This window comes from Podarcis raffonei, chromosome 1 (assembly GCF_027172205.1).
Source record: "Podarcis raffonei isolate rPodRaf1 chromosome 1, rPodRaf1.pri, whole genome shotgun sequence".
Classification (NCBI taxonomy): Eukaryota; Metazoa; Chordata; class Lepidosauria; order Squamata; family Lacertidae; genus Podarcis; species Podarcis raffonei.
This window is the reverse complement of record NC_070602.1, coordinates 50,231,454-50,241,884: the sequence shown is the minus strand read 5'-3', so window position 1 is coordinate 50,241,884 and position 10,431 is coordinate 50,231,454. Positions and strand designations below refer to the sequence as shown.

At 44.8% G+C, this 10,431-nt stretch overlaps 1 protein-coding gene across 4 annotated transcripts in view; it reads right to left on the bottom strand.

Moving 5' to 3' along the window:
• Positions 1 to 601: 601 nt before the first annotated feature.
• LRP4 (LDL receptor related protein 4) overlaps positions 602 to 10,431 on the bottom strand; it is a 93,607-nt gene continuing 83,777 nt past the window's right edge. For 2 of the 4 annotated variants that reach the window (XM_053386819.1, XM_053386809.1), the window contains exons 31-38: positions 10,176 to 10,284; positions 9,812 to 9,956; positions 8,069 to 8,182; positions 7,293 to 7,416; positions 6,815 to 6,882; positions 5,921 to 6,005; positions 5,172 to 5,310; positions 602 to 1,179 (exon numbers count right to left, since the gene is read on the bottom strand). In XM_053386819.1, coding sequence (XP_053242794.1) covers positions 847 to 1,179; positions 5,172 to 5,310; positions 5,921 to 6,005; positions 6,815 to 6,882; positions 7,293 to 7,416; positions 8,069 to 8,182; positions 9,812 to 9,956; positions 10,176 to 10,284 — 1,117 coding nt within the window. In that variant the 3' untranslated portion in view covers positions 602 to 846. Of the gene's footprint in view, positions 1,180 to 2,759; positions 2,827 to 5,171; positions 5,311 to 5,920; positions 6,006 to 6,814; positions 6,883 to 7,292; positions 7,417 to 8,068; positions 8,183 to 9,811; positions 9,957 to 10,175; positions 10,285 to 10,431 lie in introns of all 4 variants that reach the window. The other 2 variants (XM_053386839.1, XM_053386829.1) reach the window with 2 other exon arrangements.

Sequence of the window (10,431 nt, the reverse complement as noted above, 5' to 3'; positions counted from 1 at the left end):
AGGATGGGCCTGTGACTTGACTAACTAAGGAAGGTTATGATAAAATACCATTGCACCCGGCGCTTTCCTCGGAAGTCAAAGCTAATGGGAAGTGCAATAAAAACAGCGAGTCGTCCCTCCAGGGAACAGATGTGTTAAGTTCAATCTGAAAAAACCAGAAGTATGTTTTAGGAAGGGAGTGGGCATTCTGCCACACCAAACTGTGGCAGGAGCAACCTCTGTTGCCAGCAACAGACTCAAATGCTTTACCCTCGCAGGTGTTTCCCCACAGCTTAAAAAAAATGGTCATGGAAATTTAGTGCCCCTTCCAGTGAAGTTACAACTGTCGTTTGCTCTCCCCACACAAGTATCTGCAAAAGTGACCCGCTGTTACATCACCTTTCTCACTTCAGGCACTTCTACCTGGCCCCAAACCCTTTCATTTAAGATAGAAAGAGCGCAGTGCAAAATCTAGTTAGTGCCAACAGACTCTGAAGAAAGGTAGTTGTATCAGGAGCAGGGAACTTCAGAAACACTCATCCCTCCCTGGTGGCGTTGGAGTCCATGGCTAGCTGGTGCACTAGACCGAATGAAAGCTGCATCGGACACAGCTGCATCAACACCACAGCTTCTAGCAAAAGGGGACATATAAATAAACATCAATGAACAGTGAGCCAAGAGTCTCTAGGTTGTCTCCCACCTGCCACAAAGGCAGTTTAAGCTCAGGCTCCTCTCAGAAAGAAAGTCTCTGGGCTCTGTGTGACACAGAGGCAAGTCTCTTTTGAGTTCCTCCTGGAATTGCGGGCAAGATCCTATCTCATCAGTGCGAAAGGTGACAGAGGAGGGACAAGCGTCTCATTGCGTGCTTTAGACATCACTCTCTGTTGAGGGTTTGCGCTGGTGCTTCCAGCCTGTGTCTGGAAGGGAGCCGCGGCGCTCAGGGGTTGCTGCCGCGTTGATGCTGCTGCATTCTGACTGCTCCTCCTGCAGCAGCTGCTCAGTTTCGGTGTCATCCAGCGAGCCAGAGCTGGCTTGGATAGAGACCGTGTCAGTCTTCATGCAGACGTGGTCACGGAGGATACACCCCCGAGAGCTCCGTATCTGTTTCAGGTCGTCCCACTCTGATTCATCGCTGGACAAGAGGCATATCCCTTCCACAATCTTGATCTTTTCCTTGCTGTAACTGTGATCAGGGCCGGCCTGTGGATAGAGACAATAACATGAGACATGCGAGCTGAAGAGGAAAAAGTAGGTGCCAGAACACTGAAGTGCAGGAAACCCACAAGAGGCTGTTCCCTACTATGTGAACAAAGTCACATTGTACACTTGGGAGGGACTAAAGAGATGACCACTGCAACTTTCTGCTTGTTAGACCAAGCCCGCACAGCCACGAAGCAGGAAGTGCTTACAGAGAAGATGACTCCAGGTGCTCCAACTAACCAGGTGTAACCACACACTATGGTAATATTGGGCACAGCAGGGGAGGGAAGGAAAGAAGGTCATTAGCCAGACTGAACAGAGGAAAGAAAAAACAGTTTCTGACCCCCCAAATATGGTGCTAAAGTAGATCTCAAAAGCTAGCAAAAACCACCCACTGCAGACAAAAAAGTTATTGACACCTATCTGCATACCATACAGGCGTTTTCTTTCATTGTGGAGGTCCCTGACCTATCTTAAGAAAGGGAGCAAAAATCCCAGGGTCATGGGATGGGACACCAGAAAAGAGAGCTAGCTTTCACAGGTTTGCCAGACTCAAATGTCTGCGTGCATGAAATACTATCTAGATGCATCACGCGCTGCGTTTCCTAGCAGACCGGCTGTTACTGGCAATTCCATTACAAACTGCATCCCATCAACTCATGAAAAGATGTTACAGGCAGTGAAGAAATTGGGAGGACAAGTAATATCTCCCAAATCATGAGTAGTGAAAAGGAGCACTGGCGAAATCAAGCATTAAACTAGGAGACTTAAGATTCAGCTCCAGAATAGCCGCTGCAGATTAGATTATGAGAAGAATGCAGGCACTGACTCTTAGAAGGATGTCTCCCACTACACCAGGGGTAGCCAACCATGGTGCTGACCATGCTGACTAGGGATGATAGGAATCTGAGACCAACAGCATCTGGTGGGGTGCACTAGATGCTTCATAAGTCACCCTTCTGTATCCTGAGCTTTGTTCCAAAGTACAGGAAATGTACTGGAAACAGTTGAAAAATGTTGTCTATATTTGAGTGGGACACAGAAGCCAACCCTGGTTAATTCTACGCAAAAAGTGTCTGATGGGTATAAACATTGAAGTTAAGAAGCGCTGCACAGATCAGTCCAACCAGTAATTTTGTTAAAATAGCAAAGATTTAAAGAACACTCTCATAAAAACAGCAAGGTGCACACAGATTCGACATGGAGGAGAGGAAAATTAGAGGCAAGGAAACATGGAGGCAAGGAAAATTAGCAATAACTGTGCTTCACCAATTCCAGGAGGGGGGAAACCTCTTTACTGATCATACCCTGCACATGTATGATGGTGGGGTACAAATATTTTGTAAAGTTTTAAGCAGTTTCAAATTACTTAACCAAGGCAAAAACACTTTTCTTTCCCAGCACACAAACACACAAGTATTTCAGGGGTGTGTGTGCACACGCACGCACACTCACACACACAAAAAAGAGAGGGAGAGAAAGCCAGCCAAGAAGCAAGTAATATAAGACAGCATTAGGCCACTCATCAGCACTACAGGAATAAGGCAGGCAGAGGCTGCACAAATGCAGAGCTGTGATACCTGATATGAGGCTGTGGGCAGGTCAAAAGAGGAATGGTGAAAGGCTATCAGGGGGGTGAGAAAGATGCTGAGGAGGAAAGACAGAGAGACTAAGTGCTTTGAGACATCACAGCCCATAATAATAATAATAATAATAATAATAATAATAATAATAATAATAATATCTTTATTGTCATTGCCCCCTCTCGGGGACAACGAAATTACTTGACTGCTCCATAAAAACACTAATTAAACAATACAGTATAGTACAGCAAGGAAGATTAGATGACTTTCAAAGTCCAGGCTTCCCATTCAGGGCCGAGATCGCTCTGGAGAAGAAGCTGTTCTTAAGACGGCTCGTTCTTGTCTTCATCGTCCTGTATCTCCGTCCCGACGGCAGGAGCTCGAAGAGACAGTGACCAGGATGCGATGGATCTTTTACTATGTCCAGTGCCTTCCTATGGCACCTTGTGGCATAAATCTGCTCTAAGGTGGAGAGTGGGCAGCCAACAATGCTCTCTGCTGCCTTAACAACTCTGCACAACCCCATCCTGTCCTGGGTAGTACAGCTTCCGTACCACACACATAAGCCATAAGTGAGCACGCTCTCAATGGCACAGTGATAGAAGGCAAGCAGCAGTTTCTGCGGAAGATGGTTTTTCCTTAGAATTCTCAAAAAGTACAGTCTCTGCTGCGCCTTCTTCACAAGCCCCCTTGTGTTGACACTCCAGGACATATCCTATTGTAATTCAATGCCCAAAAATCTGAACGCTGTTACCCTCTCCACACAGACCCCATCAATCAAAAGTGGCTGGACATTGCTCTTCTGTCTCCTGAAGTCCACCACAAGCTCCTTTGTCTTCCTTGTATTTATGAGCAAGTTGTTAGCTCTGCACCACTCTGTCAGCCGCTCCACCTCATCTCTATAATCCGTTTCACCCTCCCTTTCAGGGATGAGCCCAATCACGGTTGTGTCATCTGCAAATTTGACAACCCTATTACTAGGGTGAGTAGCGACACAATCGTACGTGTAGAGAATATAAAGGAGCGGACTGAGTACGCATCCCTGTGGTGTTCCTGTGTTAGTCTTAAGCATATTAGAGGTATAAGGGCCCAACCGAACCCTCTGGGGGCGGTCTGACAAAAAGTCCAATATCCACCCACAAAGTGATAACGGAAGCCCCAGATCTTCCAGTTTAGACATCAGACGTTGTGGTAGAATGGTATTAAATGCCAAGCTGAAATCTAAAAAAAGCAGTCTGGCATAACCCCCCCGCTGCTCCAAATGTGCAAGGATGGCATGGAGGGCAATCGCCACAGCGTCCTCTGTTGATCTTTTCGTTTTATAAGCAAATTGGAATGTCCCTCTGGTAGGCAGGCAATGACATAATTTCGTACCAGCTTTTCAAAGCACTTCATGATTATAGGTGTGAGTGCTACTGGACGAAAGTCATTCAGATCTTCCGGGTTAGATTTTTTTGCTATTGGAACGATAATAGAGGACAGGATGGAACAATAGGCTGGGCTAGGGATCGATTTAAAATCCCAGTGAAAACTCCTGCTAGTTGATCTGCACAGTCTCTCAATACCCTTCCAGCTACCCCATCTGGCCCTGTGGCCTTCCTTGGGTTGCTGCCCTTCCAAATGCAACAATTTCCCATTAGTCTGCTCTCCCTCCCACTGGCGATCCATGCAGTGCACAGGCGCACCTGTCTAGCTGCATACAGCCATTCAGGACTACTGAACTACAGGGATCCCACCAGGCACTGGGGTGGGAACTGGGAGTGTGTCATCTTACATCAGCCTGAACCAGAGAAGGGGAAGAGAAGAGGTGCAGCAGCAGCAGCACCCCGAGCTCTGCTGAGAAGTCTGACTCTTCCCTCCATCAACTGTCACCTGCCATCAGGCTGCAGCAGAGGATGGAAGGGAAGGGATGCAGGGCCACTCCAACAGCTGGGAGGACAGCAACTTCTGGCACCTCCTCTCCATTAACTTTTCCACTCCCAATGGCCATTAACAGAAACTGTGACTAAGAATTTGTCTCACTTCCTCCTCTCTCCCAATCCATTTTTCCTTTGTGCCATATCTTTTTAAGCCTGGAGGCAGGGACTGTCTTGTTGCAGTGATTTGCAAGCCACTCTGGACTCCTTTTTTTTTTGGCTGAATAGAGGAATTAAAACTCTGAATAAGTGAACTCTTCATTTCCTTTGGGCAACAGGTGCCCCAAGACAAAAGCATCAAATAAATAGTATTGCTGGTTAACTTATATGAGTCATGTCAGTGGCTTTCTAATAATGTGAGAGGTGAAGGACAGGGTTCTTTAGGGTAGCTAGGACTGATGAGAATAAGACAAATTAGTTAGGCTTATTGCAATTTGATGTTTAAAACCACAGTGGCTTGACACAGATGAGTCATTCTAAAGGCATCTCTTACCTCCTTATAGCATAGCTGGTTATACATGGCTGGCTTGGGAACTGTTTCAATCTTTACCTCTTGGGTAGATGTCCGGTAAGAGGGGTTACTGTAGGTAAGGTTGCCCAGGCTAGGATCTGTGAACTTGGACTTCTTGTGCCTGCAGGAATACAACTGTCAACAAAGAGCCTCAACTGCTAAAGCCCTACTCTGCACTACTACTCTATCAGAAAAATAACTATGGTCTTGTATTTTCTCCTTTCTCAAACCATAAGAAGTCTTTTATATCAGATAGCAAACATCCCAGATAGCAAATCACAACTGCACTCATGGGAGGCAGCAAAAATTTATTGACTTGTATGCCAGTGGGAAAATCAGGGGCAATTCCACTGATAAGCAAGAGAGATCACATTCATGCAAAATGTTCAGAGTTCAAAGAGTCAATATGTAAGAACCAAACCAAGGCATGTGCAAATTTCCACAGGATTCCTTTGAACAATTTCCCAGGAACAACATTATGCAAGAACTGTAAATTAGGAGCATTAGCATCTCAGCCTCCCTTGTTTATGGTTACAACTTTGCTTTTTATTCCAGCTACGTCTCCAGGAATGCCACCACCACACCTGTTGCAGACCAACATGCCTATGTCCTCTGGCATTGGTTCCAATGAGGCATTTTTAACTACAGCAAGGAAGGCCTGGGCTTTGTCAGAAGTATTCCAACAAAAACATGAATTCAGAAGCACAGAGGGAATAGGGCAAGGAAATTACCTGTATATAATCACAGCACCAATTAGCAGCAGAATGATCAATATACTGAGAAGGCCTCCGATTATGTAACTGACGTGCAGTCCTCCTGAAAGAGGGCAACAGGTTAGATCGAGGATGACATTCTGTGTTCCTGTGTGTAAATATGTGTGCATGTTGACAGTGCTGATGGGGCCCTAGTTTTTGTACAGAATTACAAGAAAGTCAGAAAAGGCAACAACAATATTGACAGCCTTTTATTTTTATCGTGGCAATTCTTCCATTCCAAGAGTGTTTTCCTTTAGCCCATCTCTTTAACTCTTGATGCATGTGTTTGGTCAGCCAAAAGAACGAAATGATTTTGTACTTGTGTAAATGTTGTATACACCTTTGGGTAACAAAACAAGCAACCTAAAATTCATCTGAGTTGCTTATAATTCCGATCTGCTTTAGCTAAACCATCTACACCTATTCCCAATAACTCTTTTTCTTCTTTAATTTCATTACGCTTCCCTAGAAACTTTTCCAAGACCTTTTATTAGGAAGTAACTAATTAGCATTTTGGGGGGGAGGGCTGATAAGCAAAGACCAAATTATATCATGCAGTATTTGGACTCGCAATAAAAGTGGTTTGATTCCCTCCCTCCCTCCCTCCCTCCCTCCCTTGTACACCAACATCTCCTTACTAGAAGTCAAAATTTGCTGAGTCGTTCCATCATTCCAGAAGGCTACAGTGGGTGTGTAGCTGGGCAAACGCATGACTACTTTGCTATGAGCCAAAATAAATCTGCATGCATTTAACCCACACTGAGGCCTTGGTAACGCTATTGTTTATCGGTCTTGTGTCTGGGCCTCCAACATGATACATAGAAAGATCTGGTGCAGCCTGGGGCAATGCGGGATAATGTCAAAACTCACCAGTGGTTGCCGGCACAGCTTCACTTGCTCGGCTGCACAAGCTTTGGCCAACCTTTTTGTCAGAGCAGCTACACAGGGGGAAAAGGAAAGTAGTGAAAGGTCACAGAATTAAGAGTTGGAAGGGACCCCCAAGGGTCATCTAGTCCAAACCTCTGCAACGTAACTTCTGGCCAAGTAGAATGAACCCAACTGAGGCAGCTGGACATGAGGTTTGACAACAGAACAGCTTGGGGAAGGGTGGTCCAGATGCCCAATGTGTTTTTGAATCACATTTAATATGACATGCAGGAGGGGGAAAGAATACAGTAGCTGAACAGTACACATGAATGGAACAGCTCTGCCCCCCCCCCCCAATATCACCATCCTATTAAGAAGTGCAAAAATTCCTGCATAGTCTCTTTCCTCCTTGCTGGGGCAGGAGAGTCAGTGAGGAACTCTGCACCACCTTTCGTCACAATCATCTTTTAAAGCCACTCACTTTGCTTCTGTCGTTTCCAAAGATATATGGGGTTTGGTTGTCGAAGAGCCAGATCTACCAGCAGGGGTCTGGCTCTTTTTGCTTGCACGAGTGGTCTCGGGAATCAAAGGCCCCATGCCAGGAACTACACAGAACGCAAAGAGAAAGGGAAACAGAAGCTTAGGAAGGGGAGATAATTAAGCCAAACGCAGTTTGCAGAAATGCAGAAACTGCAATCTGTTCCCCCAGACGCAGCAGCAGGCAGTTAAGGTTCTGTCTATGGTTTTAACAGTGACCTGCTCCTAAGAAAACAAAAACTGCAGTGTAGCTACAGGTGGTTAACTGGGCTGCTACAGCCTGTATGGGAGCAGCAGAAAATATTGGCGTGCTCTTATTTTGCTAATCTCCAACCATCCCCGATGTTATATGCACATACATTTTTAAAGTTACTGCACACAAAGTGCCAATGAAATACAACGAACTGCTTTGAACTGTATCCGTCAGAGACCCATCCAGAATGCTAAAATATGCATCTGGGACATCTGGAGAACGGAAGGGAATTTCAAAGAGAAGTTTTCAAATTCATAAGGAGCCCAAGTCCAGAGGAGACAGGATAATGATTTCTTACACTGATCTGAATGCTTTGACTAGACTGCATTCTGCCGCCTAGGCTGTTCTATTTTCTGAAGGTGGCTTATTTAGGTTTCACAGGAAAAACTCCACAGAAAAAGTCCTCATGAAGCAGGAGCAAAAACATCGCGATTCCTGTCTGAAGGTCTGCAGCTCAAGCAACTTACCATTTGAGCAAGGCCGTCCATCTGGTTCATCTGGGCAAGCACAAACGAAGTCAGAAGCTCTGGCAAAACAGAGGTGGGTGCAGCCTCCATTACTGACTCCACAAGCGTTGGTGCCTAAAAGATGCAAACAGTGTATTTGACATTACCACCAGAAGAACATTGTTTTCTGTCCTCAACTGTGGGGGCTTCGCATTCTTATCAGCAAGACACAGTAGCTGATGGTCAAGAATAATGGTTCTTACCAAAGCCTCTCATGCACAAGGTTATTTTATTTATTGAAAAGCCCTTCTAAACCACTTAATATTTAAAAATCTCTAAAATATATACAAAAAAGAACATAAAAAAAGAACAGGATCACAAAATTCCTGTTTGTTGGGTCACTGTTGGATTGTATGTTGGTGTAGGGTTGCAGCAACTCTGGCAAGTAATCATGGGACTATACAAATAGGGAGAATAAATGGGCCACAATGCAGGTATCCTCTTTGTCTTATCTTGATATCGCTCCTTAGTCAATACCTTCCCATTCTTCTTTTATATTACAAAATCCATTAAGCTTGTGCTTTCTCAAAGACAAGAAGGAATTCATCTGAAAGATGACTTGTAATATTTCTTAATAAATATAACCGAATTAATTGTCATTACTGACAGGCAGTGTTAAAGAGGGGGTGTGTGTGTGTGTGTGTGTGTGTGTGTGTGTGTGTATCTATGAGCTCCCTACGGGGGTCTCTTCTGCAGAAGCCAGGATTTCAGGTGTCAGGGGTAATGGACTCTGACCACCACTACATGGTTGCTTTCAGAGTCCAGCCATTTTCCTTACCCCCACAGGGTAAGGAAAGTTAATATCAGACCTTCACTTATATGGGAATGAACAAAGGAATGTGTACGTATTACCACTGAGCAGGGGCTAATCTGCCCTACTGATCTCACTACCTGGACAGAAAAGCAGGCTGCTCCTTCTCAGCTGTGTCCTAGACTGCAGTCCATTTACTATATCCCCTAGAAGCGAATGGGAGCCATTGAGAACTAAACTAACCAGGCCCTACAGGGAGTTTGGTTTCTTTTGGAACTGGCTTTTTAATATGTAGATAATAGCAACGTTTTAAAGAATCTGATGCTTTGCCAGAATGATTTCTAAGTTTCTGCCCCATGCCTATTTTAAATACCAATGGTCTTCATTCTACTAGATGTCTTAAAAGAACCTGACAGGTGTTCAGAGACATGGTGGATGGCCTCAGCCCACAAGCAGCAATGGAGGCACAGATTTCTCAGGTTGGAGTACAATATCCATCTAGCATGACGCAGGTTTTGCATACCAGTCTATGTTTTATTTAAACAGTATGGGAGAGGGGTAGCTAATATCCCAGACTTAAAAAAAAAAATCAAAAAAAAAATCGCCTTATTCCTGTTTTTAGTATGACAAATCTTCACCCAAACTCTAAGTTTGAAGGGAAATTGCGTAACTCCACAACAGCAGTCCTAAGTCCATGATGCCGTATTATCCATGTACCAGCCTTACTAGCCGGAGTTGTTATATTCTCACCACAACTTCCTCCCATGACACCCTAGAGTCATGAAGGCACATCTGAAGATGTGGTCAAGTGGGGCGGGGGGCAGGGGGAGACTGAACAAGTGATTCTCTGTGTTGCAATTTTTGCAGGAAACATTTAAAATATATTCTGGAAGATGCACCCTGTTTGACTCTCATTATATATAAAGTGAGGAAACCCAGATTGTTGCATATACCTGTCTGCCTTTGAGGAGAGACTACAATGATATCCATAAGTCCTTCAACATTGCCTAACACAGTCTCCTTATTCCGACCAGAATATTTGTCCACTCGCTGGATAGATTTAGTTTGCCAGTCCGTCCAATAGAGCCACCTGTCTTGCTGCTCAGAAACGAAGAGATAAAGGGTTAGGAAGATACAACAACCATGTAGGAAGGTAACAAAAGTTTATTCAAGCAAAACCATTTCTCCAGTGTATGGCAGGAGGAAGAATGAGAACACCAACTTCTCCCAACACCCAGAAATTAAGAAAATATACTATTTCTTTGGGAGCTTATATATCTAGTGACATTGCAGAGTTCCCACCAAGGTCCTTTGTACCTGTGTCAAGGCAAAGGGATGCGACACTTGGCTGACCAGGACCTGACGCAGCTTCCCGTTGAGATCAGCACTCTCTATGCGGTCTAGATGAGCATCTACCCAATAAATCCTAGAAGAACAGAAAGTATGGGAAGTGAAACCAACCTCCACCATAACTTCCCACCCCAAAGAAAACGATTCCCCATCCTTCTTGCACTTCTTTACTGATGTGATGCAGAAGCTCCAGGCTGCCTTAAAAGCAGAGAAAGCACTTTTG